This window comes from Lycorma delicatula, chromosome 13, assembly GCF_047948215.1.
Source record: "Lycorma delicatula isolate Av1 chromosome 13, ASM4794821v1, whole genome shotgun sequence".
In the NCBI taxonomy this organism is placed as follows: domain Eukaryota; kingdom Metazoa; phylum Arthropoda; class Insecta; order Hemiptera; family Fulgoridae; genus Lycorma; species Lycorma delicatula.
The window spans coordinates 27,206,869-27,223,755 of NC_134467.1; the positions used below are offsets into that span (position 1 = coordinate 27,206,869).

The following is a 16,887-nucleotide window of genomic DNA, read 5'->3' on the forward strand; positions in this document are numbered from 1 at the left end:
ACAAAAATGGCTGTCAGATCTTTTGTTCTGTAAATATTTATTGTGTTAAAAGATATTTAATAAATGCTAACACACTACATAAGTAGATTTAATAGTAAAAAAAGAAAGTTCCTACGGAAAGTAACTTAATGAACTTACGCTTAAACTTTAATAAATAAATTAATTATCTAAAATATCTTTTGACTAATTTATTTAACATTTAAGTAATTAAAAGGTTTCCTTTAAAAGAGAAATAATTTTATTCTGTTGATGAGTTTTTTTAATGAAAATAATTTGATAAACTTGATTTTAATTAAATGTTTATTTTTTTAAATTACTTTTTTTTGTCTTTTTTTTTTTTTGTCTTCAGTCATTTGGTTTGATGCAGCTCTCCAAGATTCCCTATTTAGTGCTAGTCATTTCATTTCAGTATACCCTCTTCATCCTACATCCCTAACAATTTGTTTTACATATTCCAAACGTGGCCTGCCTACAAAAATTTTTCCCTTCTACCTGTCCTTCCAATATTAAAGCGACTATTCCAGGATGCCTTAGTATGTGGCCTATAAGTCTATCTCTTCTTTTAGCTATATTTTTCCAAATGCTTCTTTCTTCATCTATTTGCCGCAATACCTCTTCATTTGTCACTTTATCCACCCGTCTGATTTTTAACATTCTCCTATAGCACCGCATTTCAAAAGCTTCTAATCTTTTCTTCTCAGATACTCCGTAATTTAAAATATTTTAAATTACATGCCTTGGATATATTTGTGTATACTTTACTATCTAAAAATTTTTTAAAATCAAATTATAACTATTTTGGAATCAACAGTTTAATTTTTTGATCCGATTTTTAATTTTGTGATTGATTAAAATGTTTTGAAGTTATCGTTGGATTAAGGTTTTTGGGTTTATTTATGAACAATTGTTTATGATGATAAATTTTTATTGAAAGAAAAATTTACCTGTTATCTACACTATTATATAAAGAGGAAGAAGGTTTTTATTTGTTTGGGATTAACAAAAACCTATCTGATCTATCGCTATTAAATTTTTACCCGTTTCTTGGCGTAACTGAGAAGGTTTTTGGTTTGAATATATTACATCTTGAAAAATCTGTAAAAAAATTATATATATATATATATATATATAAATAAATGGATACAAGGGCTGTCCAGAAAGTATCTTATGTTTTGAAATAAAAAACCAACCAAATAAAAAGAAATTTTATTATATACATTTGAAAGGGAAAATCTTAAACTATTTTTCTACATAGTTGCCATTTAAATTGAGGCACTTATCATAACATGCTTTCCAATTCCTTCTTTGTAGAAATCTGTCGTCTGAGATTTTTGGCACCCATCTTTCAATAACCAAGCTTAACAACCAAATTTCATGCAGTAAATTCTGTGGAATTTGGGTGAAATGAAGCAAGATTTCTATAATCATAATGCAGAAATTTTCACGAATTTTATCGTTGATTTTCATAGTCAATTCATTAGTCTCAAGGCTAGGCCGACCACTGCAGTCCTCATCACGAACATTGGTGCGGCCATTTTTAAACTCAATGCATCTCTGCCTCACTCCACCTTCATTCATTATTCCATCTTCATACAACTCACAAAGTTACCTATGAATTTCAGTTGGTTTGAGGTTTTTTTTACCAATAAAAACTCACAACTCGTGGGTTTCTATTGAAGCGCACATTTTAATAATTCACAACGAACAGAGTATCTCATGCTAATACAGCTTAATCTGTACTGAGTGTAGAAATATTTTGACAACAAAATTGCTCCCACCCATCTCCATGATAGGCATAAATGTAAGTTACTTTCAGGACTGCCCTTACAGTAATGGAAATTTGGCAGTTGAAGGACTAACTTTAATTAATTGAATTAATGAGTTGTTAACCATGAGTGTCTATCACTGTGTGAGCTGGGTTTGAACCAACTGATTATGAATATCTAAAATCCAGTTTCTGGATTTTTTGAGTTTCATTACGAGTTTCAAGGGTTAAAATTGATTTTTGAATTTTTTTTGAAAGCCTGTTACTTTTTTACTTTCTCGGTAACAAATGAAGAAATCAATCTGTTTTTTTTTTGTAAGTATAATCTTCATGTCAATAAATCAATTTCTAGATTTTTGAAATTCGACCTTGAAAAGGGATGAAGAATGGTAAAAAAATGTTTGAACAATGATTCTAAATTTTCCCAATCCTGACTGTAGTAAATGTGATATTCAGTAGATATCAGCTTGCAATTACTCTTTAGATAAATATTTAAAAACCATATTGGGTTTTTTGAATTTGATTCTTTTTAATGGGTGGGAAGACTCCTTGTGCTGTGGCTCAACCAACTCATCTACTGTCATAGTTACTGCATAATTATAAAAATTAGATTTAATTGTCTGCTAATTGGTGCTCTAATGATAATGTATAGATCTGTATAGGTCTTCAGTAAGCAATACTGTACACAATTTTAGAGAGGTTCGTTTTATATCATTCATATCTTTTTGATTGTAGAAAAAATTTGTAAAAAAAATCTGATGAGGATAACACATGACTTCCTGGTATGCCTGCCTATTAAATTACATACACATTTTTTTTTGTTACTGAATTATTATTAATCATAAAAATTTTTTTATATTGAGAGGTTAATAATTATTAATAAATCAATATATTAAAAAAAAAATAAAAAGACTTGAACAGATGTGCCTTCCTTTAAGATTGAAATATTTAATTAATTAAAATTTAATTTGGCTATAACTCTGGAACCAATGAAAATAAGTACCGCTTATGATTTATCAATGGGGGCTTATTATTTCAATTAACAAGTCCAAAATCCAATTATTTTTGGATTTTGGACACTTTTGGTTCAGTCAATTGCAATCAAACGTGGAGGTGCAAAACTAGATATTGCAACAGTTCTAAATCTAAAATTTTAACATCTTATGTGTAATCATTTTTGAGTTATGTGACTTACATACATACAGACGTACATATAGATGTCACGCTGTAACTAGTCAAAATGGATTTAGGGATGGTCAAAATGAATATTTCCGTTGAAATGTGAAAACCGAAATTTTTCACTATCACAAAACTTCCTTTACTTCATACAAGGAAGTAAAGAAGAAGATATTTAACAATTTTTTAAAGTACTCTTCCAGACTCCTTTTAACACTAATTCAATGAAAACCTAACAGCTTTTATATATGAAAATTGAAATTCTAACGTTTAATGCTGTAAGACTTCCAAGCAAACAGTTCATTTCAACGATACCCAAGTAGACATTTAATTTAGGTCATAAGCCACAGAATTTTTTTGAGGCAATCGCTTACCATTTAACCTGGGTAACTTTTAATCATTTGCCTGTAGTTGTAAATGATGAATTGCAAATGCATAAAATTAAAAAAAAAAGCTATGGAGTGGGAAGTAGTAAAATATTTTTATAATTTTTATTTACTATGCTTTTTATTAATGGTTGTCAGTGGTAATATAATACTTTTTTTTTAATTACAATCTGGATAGAGTTTTGTAATAAAATATTTCTAACGATTTCGATACTCTTCCCAAACATTTCCAATGAGTTTAGTTACTGTTTTCACTGTTTTATCAGCTAATGACTGCTGGTCATGGTTTTTTTTTTTTTAATAATTAAGCTCATGCATGTTTTAGAATGTGGTTGAAAATTGTTTTGAATTTAAATTGTATCTATTTGTTTTTTACATCATTGTCGTGTTTTTGTATTAATTAATTTTACTTAGATGAGGCCCTTTTTTTATGTTTGTATAAAACATATATGTTGTTAATGTTTGTGGATTTACGATTAGTGAATATATTTTTACTTTATTTCAATGGATGGTTTTAAAGTTTTCATCTCTATTTAGTTTTCAACTGCAGGCTGTTTTCTTTGTATGACAATTATTTATGTTTCTTGTTCTAAAAACGACATTATATTTGAATTTTTTATTTAATTTGTGATATATTTTGTGTAAATTTTGGTTGATATATGTCAATGAAATATATATTTATATATTTTTTAAGTTTTTATTTTTATTTAATTATTTTGTGTGTGTAGGCTAATGAATGTGCTGTTGTACCAGACTGTATTTCCTAAGAATTTTATAATTGTTAGTTCTTTTATGTAATTTAGGTGACAATTAGATTTTCAGTAATGTATGGTACGTACTTCTAAAAGTAGTACCACCTCCAAGATGGTTTGAGGTAACCCACCAGGTTCGTCTAGTGGTGAACTCGTTATCGCAAATCAGCTGATTTCAAAATCGAGGGTTCTAATCTTAGGACTCGAAGGTTAGGATTCGAAGGTTCAAATCTTAGTAAAGGCAGTTACTTTTATGAGGAATTTGAGTATTAGGTCATGGATACTGGTGTTCTTTGGTGGTTTTTTTTCTACCCCTACCCCCCCGGATCGGATCCACAACAAAGCAAAGCACAGCCCAGGGGGTTGTCTACTCAAACGGGCCTCGCTGTCTGTTTGGGTTGGAAGTCAACATTGAATTCAAACCCAACCCTGTCCTTTGGTGGTTGGGTTTCAGTTAACCACATATCTCATTAATGGTTGAGCTGAAACTGTACAAGACTGCACTTCATTTACATTCATACCATCCTCTGAAGTAATACCTTACGGTGTTTTAGGAAGTTAAACAAAGAAAGAAAGAAAGTGGATGGATCGTACTTCTAAAAGTAGTTAATTTATATGAGGTCAGATGGTTTGAGGTAACCCACCAGGTTGGTCTAGTGGTGAACTCATTGCAAATCAGCTGATTTCAAATTCAAGAGTTCTAAGATTCAAATCCTAGTAAAGACAATTACTTTTATATGGATTTGAATACTAGATAATGGATACCGATGTTCTTTGATGGTTGGGTTTCAGTTAACCACACATCTCAGGAATGGTTGATTGGAGACTGTACAAGACTGCATTTCATTTACATTCTTTCATATCATCCTCTGGGAGTAATATCTTAGGGTTGTTCCAGCGACTAAAACAGAGAGAGGGTGGTTTGTGGTGTTGTGAATGTGTTTGTTATTGTTGGTTATCTGTTTATTTTTAAAGTACGCATTTTATTAGTTTTTACAATATAAATGAATATTTTGTAATAATTAAAAGTGAGCAATTGCATAAATTTGTTGCGTTTATTGCGTGTTTTTATACAAAATTTATTGCGTTTTCAATTAATTCGGTAATTATTTACAAAAATTAATTGTTTTTGGATTCGTTCATTCGTTATTTATCCATTTATTTATTATTTATTTTGATCGTATTGTTTATAGTGTATTTATTTACTATTTATGTTCGTAGTTATAAAAAGTAAATGGTAATTAATTTTTATATATAAATGTGTTTATGAAGTAAAATTGTTTTTATGCATAATATAATTTGTATTTTCTAATAGCTGCAGTATTGCAATTAGATGCAATTAAAAATAAAGAAATTAAAACAAATGTTAATGAAATAGATGTGATAATATAATTATTTAAAAAAAAAAAAATGCTGGATCCTTTCTAGCAATTGAATTCAAGACCAGCAGGTGTAGAATCCAATGTGCTAGTTTTACACAAAGTGGCCTTAAATATATATTTTCTTATATATATTCTTTAAAACCTCAAAAAATTGTTGCTTTTTTAATGTACAGAGTGAGTCAAAAGTATGGAAACCTCTCAACAACTTTAAAATTGTTCCAGATAGAATACAGTAACTTTCAGGGTAAGATATTGTTGAACTACTTTGCTTTTTGATAAAAATAAAATTTCAACCCTTTCTTGGGAGGTGGCCCAGGGGTTGTAACTCAAAAATTTTAAATGGTAACACCCCGTATGTAAAAAGTTGGTATGATGTCTGTACCCAAAATGGCAGCAGGATTTTGAAAACAATCAAATGCACTCCCCTATGTGGAGGGAGTCGCATGTAGTGACTCTAGGCTGTTGCCTGATTAGTTATTGCAAGATGAAGAAAGAATAGAGAATTTAGGTTGTAATAATGAAAGAAAGTAATGTAAATTTATTTAAGAAAATAGAAAAAAAGTTTTAAATAGTTTATAAACCAGCTAAAGAATAGTGGGTGTATTGTATTGATAATTGAAATTTAATTTGATTAATGGACTGTAGAATAAACACTGAATTGAACATAACTTTATTAACAAGAAATGATACTAACACTTTTAACAAAAGAATATTGATACATAATAGTTGGCGACTTGGCCATGTTGAGTAATTGCTCTCTTAGTGCACTAACAATTAATGAATAAAATTAGGAAGAAAAACATTATGTAAAAAAAGAAGTAAAACTAATATTTTGTATCACATGGTGTACAAGACAGTAGCGCTACTTGAATAGTTCGATCTTATGCAAGCGACGCAACAGTGGGAATTATTATGTAATTACATTATGTAATTTTGCTATATTTAATTTCACTGTATACAATTGTGATAATATAGAAAAATTGTAGATCTTTATTTGATTTCCTCTGGAAAATCTACTTGTATTTAAATAATAGAAAAAAATCAGTAAAATTACATTGCCGCTTTAAATATTTATATAAAAAAATATAAGAGAAAAAATTTATGATTTTTTTTTTTTTTTAATTTAATTTGACTACAGTACTTTAACAATATAAGTTATATAACAAAGTACTTAGTATATAAAGTTTTCATATGAGTAAGAGAAAACTTAAGTTTTAATTGTGTTGTCACTAGTTGAAAGTTGTTTAACGGCTAACTTACTGATAGAAGATCACTTGTAAACACTTCTCATTAACTTAAAAGATGTTGATGTTAAGATTAGTTAGTTATATTAGTTTATAACAGTTTAACGTAAACCTGGTATACAAAGTCCAAGTGGCCTTTTGTATAAGTTATAAGTGTTAAATTAAATGGAAATAATTAATTGCCAAATTATTCCAGTTATATAAGCTGTTATCAAAGGAATTATTTTTTTGAATTACTAAAAATATATAGACAGTATATACCTGTATACTATTAATTAATAAAAAAAAAGAAGTGTAATATTTAATGTAAAAGTAGTAACTCGATTGTAACTCTTTTGGCTATGTATACGACATTTATCCCAGAAGTAAGTGTACTGATTTTCATACGGATGAACAGGTAATATAAAACTATAACAGCGCATAGGTGTACCTTGGCTGTACGTGTATACTTGTTTCAACTGGATCGGTTGAGTCAGTTGCGTGCTACTGCTCTTTGTATATGGTTGTGTTTTATAACCTCGTTATATTTGCAATGGAGGAAAACATTAAACAATGTTACACTATCAAATTTTGTGTGAAATACAAAAAGTTGCCACAGAAACATTTGATTCTTTAACCAAAGCTTATGAAGATGCCACTCTATCGACAACTATGGTTTTTAAGTGGCACAAAGCTCTGAAAGAGAGCCGAGAAAATGTTGAAGACAACAACTCTTGTTCTGGAAGGTGAAAATGATTATTTTTTTTCCCCCGACAACTGTAGCATTGTGCACAAAGAATTTGTACCTTGAGGAGGACAGACAGTTAATAGTGTCTTTTACAAAAATGTCTTGGAGAGACTTTGAAAAGGGTCCAGGGAGTTCGAACGGACATTTCACATGATTGGGTGCTTCTTTCTTTCTTTTACCTGTTTAGCCTCCGGTAACTACCGTTTAGATAATACTTCATAGGATGAATGAGGATGATGTGTATGAGTGTGAATGAAGTGTAATCTTGTACATTCTCAGTTCGACCATACCTGAGATGTGTGGTTAATCGAAACCCAACCACCAAAGAACACCGGTATCCACGATCTAGTATTCAAAACCGTGTAAAAATTGCTGGCTTTACTAGGACTTGAACGTTGGAACTCTCGACTTCCAAATCAGCTGATTTGCAAAGACGTGTTCACCACTAGACCAACTCGGTGGGTACATGATTGGGTGCTGTACCACAATAACATGTCAGCGTACATTTTGCTTTCGATTCAAAAATTTCTGTTGAAGAAAAACATTCCCCTAGTTCCACAGCCTTCATAAAGCCCAGATCTAGCTCTGTGCGATTTCTACCTTTTCCCTAAGTTGAAATTGAAGTTAAAGGGCTATCATTTTGATACGATGGAAAACATAAAAAAAAAAAAAAAACTGTAACCGATGAGCTACACACACTTTAGGAAAATGATTTGCGGTACTTTATGAACAATGGAAGAAACATTGGAATTGCTGTGTAACTTCCCAAGGGTCATACTTTGAAGAAGATAACTTGTAATTTCAGTCCAATCAATAATTAAATAAAAAATTAGTACAGTTACTTTTGGGACAAACCTCTTATATTGTGTATCTATACAGTGCACTATCTAATGTACAGTGGTGTGCTAATCAAATCAAATTTTGGATGCTTGTTTTTTTCAGATATTGACATTTCTTAACCCTTTTGACTGAAAAATCAGAACTTTAGGATTGAAACAATTCCAGAAAGCATATATGTATGTTGTCCTAATTTCAACTGGTAAATCCATAATTGATAGACTTATTTTGGTGAAATTTGGCACACTAATTTCTGTATATGGGGAAATTAATGTCGCTTAATTTTGGTTAAAATTGGTCAAGGGAATTAGGAGATGTAGATCGTATCATTTGTGTACCTCAAAATTTAAGTTTACCACAGAATTTTCCTCTTTTGTTTAGATAAATTTTTTTCATGTAATTTATAAGTTATTTTCTGATTTTTGGTCTTATTCAAACCCCCCATTGAGTGAAAAAACTTCATTTCCAGGTTTTTTCCTCAAATTATGGAATCCCTAACTCTATACATTCTTTTCCTTTGAATATTATGTCTCATGAAATCCATTTCAGTTGCTAACAATCTATCTCCTTTTTTTTCCTTCACATCCCAAACCTCTGAACCATATAATATTATTGTGCTCCGCACCAATGATCTGTATGTACTTACTTATCTTCGTCTATAACCTCATTTGACTGTTCCACAAGACTGAATGTAGTGCTTTAATCATCATATTCCTACTCTTATTAACTTTTTCCTGAACTTCATCTTTGCTGTTCTCAAATTTATTATACTATACCGCCAAATAATTCGCTCTTTCCACACCAGAAATTCTCTGCCCATCCATCAACAAGTTGTTTTGCCTCTTTATTCCAACAGCCGAATACTCACACTTATGCCTGTTCATTTTCAGGCCAGAATTCACATATTAATTTTTAAGCTTATAAATCATATATACCTCAAACTGTCCCTCATCTTCCATTACAACAATTTGATCATCTGTGAAATATCTTCATAGAAGTATAGAACCCTTCATTGAAAGGGTTCCTATACTTTTTGTGCCAATCGTCTAAAATTGAGCCAAAAAAATTAATTTAAATTGAGGGTAATATTTTAAATGTTGTTTCAATTGATTTGGTTTGGGCATGTCAATAGAATGGTGGAGGAGGGAGGAGCGTCTTCCTAAGAAAATTTCGGAGTGGGTACCAACTGGCAGAAGAAAAACAGGGTAGCCAAGTTGTACACGGATGGATGGCATAACCGAGGTGGTGGGAGGTTTGAACGTGAACTGCCAGGATGGACTTTAGTGGAAGATGGGAGTGGAGATGTGGCGGCAACCACAGAACCGCATAAAGTAAGAAAAATTATTGTTTTTTTTTAATTTCTGTACTCAAATTTACATTTTATTTAATTAGATATTGTACTTACATCTTGTTTATTTAAGCAATTTCATTCGCAGATAGGGAAAATAAGCCTTTTTTTTGTTACCAGTTTTCTTGATATCAGATTAGAATAATTTATTTTTATGAAATTTTGAACATTGATAAATTGAGTAACAAGTTTTCTTAATTTGTTAATATACGATTGGGAGAAGCGTTATATAATTTGAATGTCACTAAATAACAATTTTTTGTGTTTGTAATTGTTTTCGCAATAAAAATTAACCGAGATACAAAGTTCTTTGAATGTGGCTGTAAATGAGTCATTGATGTTATTTAATTTAATTGGTTGTGGGATGAGAATATAAAATCACCATTTATACTGTATCGTAAAATTTTGTTAAAAAGAGAGCAGTTTTTTTATTTTATTACTCAAAAAGTGGATTCTGTTTTAATTGGATCAATTAAATTTTTTTTTAACTACAAATTGTGTTTTAAAAGTTTTTTTTTCTTTCAACTGGTTTTGTTGCTGGAACTTCATTGGTTGTTATACTCTTCTTGGCATCAAATGATATTATTGTTGATTGTTTTGCACGCTAAGCAACACTTATTTAAAATATGATCAAAATTGTGTCAGATTTGAATTTTGTTTGTTAACATAATACAATATGTTTGTAGATTTCATAATTATTTTCATATGTATTAATTTTTTTAATATCTAGATTGCCTTTAGTATTGATGAATATGTATCGGTTAGATGAGTTGCAAATATTGAGTCTGATGTTATTGTAGAAGAGGGTATATCGCGAAAAAACTAATTTCAAATTTTCTTCAAACGCATTTTTAAAGGAAATTTGATTAAATAAAATTTTTTACTTATAATGCATAAGTAAAAAAACAAAAAAAATATTTTTTTTTCCAAGATCAACCTTTACCTATTAAAATTGATATGTATGTTTTTTTCTCCTTTCGGTTTAAATATTGAAAAAAATTTTTGAAAGTTTATATTTCAGATATAGAACTATCAAGAAATGTGTATTTTTTTAAAATTATAGATCCTGGACGTAAAATGTAGAAAAATACTTTTTAACATTTTTTTTCTTTCTTATTTTAATCTCTATTGAAGGAAGGGTTAGATTTAGAGAAAACTTTACTTAAGAAAATTTGTTAGGCTTAACCTAGATAGATATGGAAATTTTTACACAAATTCCCTTAAAGTTTATTCCCCATCTCTAATTATATGTATCAGTTTTTTTGTTTTTTTGACTCTTTTTTCTTTTAGTTTTTATTATTAAAAATACTTTTTTTTTCTTTTTAGTATTCTTCATGATTTAATGGGCTGTTAAAAAATTAAAGGAGTTTTGGTACCTATATCATATTCCTGACTCAAAATGTGAGAAGAAATTTTTTTCATTATCTTCATAAAAGGTATACTTTATTTTTTCTATATTTTTAAACAATTCTCTTTTAAATTATTATTTTTTTGTTAGAGATCACTTTTTTATAAAGAATCATTTCATAAATTTTATCCACAGATTAAGGAAGCTTCTGAAATCAAACATTTTTTTTTGGAGGGGGAATTTGATGCTTAAATCTTATTTTTGGTAAGTATGACTTGGTCGATGTAGACAGGAAAGTCATGGAAAACTTTGGATTATATCTGAAGATTTAGAAAAAACGTTGAAAATTAAAAATCGATAAATCCATTAGTATGTAATGGAAATATTATTTATATTAAGATATTTACAGATTTTTAAAATTAATTTGTGGTTTTTAAAAATATTACATTTTTTTTTTTATTAGGATCATACCTTTTTTTAATTTGGAAACATTTCTTTTTTCGAATCTGTAGAAGAACATCTTGGGTTATTTTTCTAAAAAAGCCGTAATTTCAAACCAAAATTCTCAAAATGTGTATGTTACATCTACTGGCAGCTCACATAGTTTATTATCGATAATATTTATAATGAGTCCTTTTTTCTTTAATTTTTTTTAATCACTTGTACAATATATAATCCTTAAGCTTAATGTCGGTAGCCATCCCCCAGTTTATGAAAAAGATACAAAAATCTTTGTATGGACCTGTGCGCTTCACAGTTCCAGCAGCGTGATGTTTGGCTGTTGTGCGTATGTGCACATAGGAAGCTGCGTGCGAGGGTGAGAAAGAGAGAGCACTGTACTCTTGCAGTGTTGACCCTGGCATGCTGGTGGATGGTAGTTTTTTTTTACTCCGCGTATGTACGGAACGTTCTTTGTTCATCCCCTTTTTTAGTTTAGTCAGTGGAAGGAATATGAAGGTGGTTTAGTTGTTTTTTTTCAGTAACGATCAGAAGATGGTGGAAAGCATCTCTTTGATTGCCAAATCTGTCCAAAATCATGCTTGAAGAGCGAAAGATAATTAGTAAAAAGTAATTATGCATTTGTTTCTGTGAATTTTTTTTTTGTCTTCAGTCAGTTGATGTTGCTCTCCAAGATTCCCTATCTAGTGCTAGTCGTTTCATTTCGGTATACCGCCTACATCCTATATACCTAACAATTTGTTTTACATATTCCAAACGTGGCCTGTCTACACAATTTTTTCCTTCTACCTGCCCCTCCAATATTAAAGCAAATATTCCAGGATGCCTGGAAATATTTGCTTTATAAAATATTTCTGTCTCTTCTTTTAGCTATATTTTTCCAAATGCTTCTTTTTTCATGTATTTGCCACAAAACCTCTTCATTTGTCACTTTATCCACCCGTTTGATTTTTAACATTCTCCTATAGCACCGCATTTCAAAAGCTTCTAATCTTTTCATCTCAGATACTCCGATTGTCCAAGTTTCACTTCCATATAAAGCGACACTCCAAACATACACTTTCAAAAATTTTTCCTCACTTTTAAATTAATTTTAGATGTAAATAAATTATATCTGTAACTGAAGGCTCGTTTCGCCCGTGTTATTCGGCATTTTATGTCACTCCTGCTTCGTCCATCTTTAGTAGTTCTACTTTCCAAATAACAAAATTCTTCTACCTCCATAATCTTTTCTCTTCCTATTATTATATTCAGTGGTCCATCTTTGTTATTTGTACTACATTTCTTTATTTTGGATTTGTTATTGTTTATTTTCATGCAGTATTTCTTGCGTAGGACTTCATCTATGCTGTTCATTGTTCCTTCTAAATCCTTTTTACTCTCGGCTAGAATTACTATATCATCAGCAAATCATATCTTTATCTTTTAACCTTGTGCTGTTACTCCGAATCTAAATCTGTGTGTATAAAAATTTTAATTAAGCACCGATGGACTATAATGTTTTTGAGCAAATATTTTATTAAGGTATTATCTGATAATACTAAAAAATATTATCTGTTTTGACATTTTATTATTTATTCGGTTAAACTGAATACAATTTTTAAGCGCAATATGCGTAAAAACCATGTATCGTATTCTTTAATGTGATGAAGTGTAGAATTAGATTAGTTTCCTGCTTCTGGCTATTCTATTTGATTAAATTTTTTTTTTATTCTTTTATTTTTTTAACCATGACCTTGAGAAGGTCCAGTAAAAAATTTCTGGGGCAGCACTCCCACTAATTTTAGCTGCGAGCTGCCACTAGTTACATCACACATCAAAATATTTATATATTATAATAGAACTATTCCAAAATATATTTCCGCTCGATTGTTTAAAATAAATTGATTACTAAATAATATAACAGCCATGTTATATAATCTTGTTATACAAACAAATACATTTAGGAACTTACAAAGGAATTTTAATGACAGATTTCTTAGAAAGTGAAACTGTAATGTCAGGCATTAATTATGAAGTACTAAAAATCTTTGTAGATTGATTTAAAACAGATGTTTTGTTTGATGATTTAGAAATATGTGTGTTTTTTTGCATGTGTTTCCATTTTACATATTATATAGAAGGTTTACTCGAACAATTCAATGTTAAAGTTTGTTTTTTTAATCACAGTCAACAGTCCAGATTTAGCAATGAACAATTATTATTGCTTCATCATGATGTGTGTTTGATTGTTAAGCATTTTGGTAGATATTAAGATATTATTAAGTATTTGAATAGATATATGTTAAGTTACTATATAGGGTGATTCAGGAGGATATGGCAATACTTTGACAACTAATTCTAGAGGCTAAAAATAAGAAAAAAGTTCATATATTTACATCAATCTTCTTATAATTAAATTCTCTATAATTATGTTTAAAAAATGTATGATTTATTGCCAATTTAACAACGTTATTGCACGTCAAACGTAAAAAAAAATGTGTTTTTTGACCTTAATTTTGGTGTTTTACATGGGTAGAGATTTAAAAGAGAGATACAGTTCTGGGACCTATTTTTTTCGATTTCCCAGCTGAAAAACCATAGGAAACAATTGAATTTGCCCTTTAATTGACCTTCCCAGAATTTCAGAAAGCCTTAATTTACCCGGAGGAACTGAAACTCAGGCGAAATCTTTCACCCTATATAACTCGCTAAAGAAGCGTTTTCGGACCTATGTTTATATGAACTTTTTTCTAATTTTTGCCTCTAGAATGAGTTGACAAAGTATTGCCCTATCCTCCTGAATCAACCTGTATATTAAGTTATTGTAGTTGTGTAACTGATTTCGAAGTTGAGAGTTCTAAGGTTCAAATCCTAGTAAAGGAAATCCTTGTTACTTTTATACAAGTTTGAATACTAGTTTGCGGTTACCGGTGGTTGGATTTCAATTAACCACACTTCTTAGGAATGGTCGATTAGAGACTGTACAAGACTATACTTTGTTTACATTCATATATATCAACCTCTGAAATAATACCTTATGATGGTTCCAGAGGCTAAACAGAGAAAAAGAGTTGTGTAGGTAAATTAAAATGTGTAATAAAATCTTTTTTCTTTTGTATTTCTAATCTTTTATCACGTAATCAAAATAAATTATGGAATAGTCCTTATGTTATATATATTACTTTGCATTATAGATTATTAGGGGAAACTACAATAAATCTACGTTAGTATTTTCTATATCTAATTTAAAAAATAAAAAAGTTTAAATACTTTACTTTGAAGGTTACCTTCCTCTCGCGTTTTGTATCGGCAGCTTCTTTATTTTTTCTTTTTGGTGGATGGTAATGTGTAACTTGAATTTGTGAAGATAAATCACATGTAGGTGGATCCGGTTCCAAGCCGTTGCCAAAAGATGCTTTTTCTGGACTTGTATTTGTTGAACTGACATTTGTAAATGCTGTTGTTGTTGTTGTAGTGGTTGCTTCTGATATTGTAGGTAACGGTCTACCGATTACGCCGACAACTGCCGCTGCTATACCTCCACTACCTCCAGCTGCACCGGCTGCACACAGACCTGTAAGTGAATTGTCATTATTTATTTATATTTCTAAAGATACTATATCTTATTATCAAGGCTGTGTAATCAGCCGAGTATGGGTTCATAAGTACCTAGATGTTTTGTTTGATGATAAGTTGCTTTTTAGTAACCACGTTAAGCAAGTTGTGGCGGACGCTGTCTCTGTGATGCACAAACTTAGAAGGATTGCTCAGAAGGATTACGGGCTTTTGAGCCGTCAAATGTACTTGGTGTAAAGAGGTGTCTTCGAGAGTATGGGTCTAAATTTCGTTCAGTTGCCCATTTCCCGCCTGTGGAAGAGGCTGTGTAGCCTCGCAATGGAGGCATGGCGGCTTGAATGGCGCATCACGAATAAGGGAAGATCCTTGTATAGGTTTATACAGGATCTGGGGGGATTGTATGCCTCGAATTCATTTCTAAGGGCGGCAGGTGCCCAAGTGCTCACCAACCATGTGGATTTGAAGCAATATCTGTTTCGGTTTCGCCTAGTGGCTGATGAGTTGTGTGTCTGCGGGGAGATCCAGTCGAACATATGGGGTGTTCGACTGCCCTGCTCTTGGGGCGGTGGGGGGCAGAGACCAGGCAACCCTGGAACTTAGAGGTCAGGGAGAAAAACTGGCTGCTCATAAACGGCGAGGCAGTGTGCATTATCGGACGATGTGGGAGTTCCTCGATGAGGTTGCGATGTTCAACCGTCATCGCTAGATTTTTAATCTGGGTTTTACTGATTCCTATAGCGCCGCTGTGGGAAGTTTTTCCTGAAATAATGGCTGCACCTGCCAGATAAAAGCTCCAAGCGCTTTAAATGGTGGACAGCCACTAGCTGGCAAACGGCGACCGAGGCGTGACAACTTAAATTGCTGTCTTTTATTTATAAATTTATGTTAATTTTATTTATTTGACTTTTTTAGTAATTAGTACAAGGGGTGCCCCTCCCCGATCTAGATTTAGTTGACAAGTGAGCGGTTGGGACACATAAGAGGGTGGTGAATAGCACCCTGCTTAATCCGCTCACGCTGATAGGTAGCTCACTAGGAGCTTTTAGAGGCCGCTAAACTGTTTTAGAGGCACAGTAGCCGTATCTTGGCACTGACATTTGGTCTATGCTCTAGGGCGACCGAATGGGGTGGTGGCGGGAGAAATGCCAGTTAACCAACAATATCTTATTATAAAAAGTAAACTTTTTATTCTGTGCTAAATGATAAACTAGACTGTTAGATTCCAACCAGAAGTACTTTTTTTTTTATTAATCGTTCCTTTTTCCTGTTTCTTTATTCCTTTATTATCCCGTTACCCCATTTATTTAACCCATTTATTATCCTTTATTCCAAAGAAAAAGGAATAAATAAAGGAAGAAGTTTACACACATCATCATTGTTTGCCTGCTCCCTTCTGTCATCTTTTTTAAAAGATATAAAAATAAATAAATCTGATGTCAGATATTGTATCATTATTTAAAATTGGCCATATCAGTAAACAATTTCAGTAGTGACTTAAAATGAAACAAATTGAAAAATAAAAACGAAATCAATATAAAAATTGAAAGACTAAAATTTTGGAAAAAATAAAAATTGTATTATCTTCTTCAGCCCTAAGTATTGCAGTGAGGGAGGGATGTACACAAAAAAATAACCTGCTGATAAAAGAAATTCTCCCCTCAGACCATTTCTGATCGCTCAACTACCCACTACTCTCATGAACGAAAAATCTCGCGAAGCAAGCTCGAGCATTAACGCTGTTTATCAGCCCGTCAAAAGTTAGTCAGTCTTTTAATTTTTTTCTTATCCTAATGTGTACGTTGCAATCTGTTCAACTGGGGAACACTAAGCAACCAACCCCACCCTACATGGATCATTGATATGAACATTTTTTGTGAGAAAATTTTCGCCTTAAGTTAACTACGA

At 31.2% G+C, this 16,887-nt stretch overlaps 1 protein-coding gene across 1 annotated transcript in view; it reads right to left on the reverse strand.

Annotated features, from left to right (window-relative positions):
• LOC142333705 (5-hydroxytryptamine receptor-like) overlaps positions 1–16,887 on the reverse strand; it is a 738,869-nt gene that overhangs the window by 11,898 nt on the left and 710,084 nt on the right. Inside the window, exon 7 of the mRNA XM_075381137.1 lies at positions 14,694–14,980. Coding sequence (XP_075237252.1) covers positions 14,694–14,980 — 287 coding nt within the window. The remainder of the gene's footprint in view (positions 1–14,693; positions 14,981–16,887) is intronic.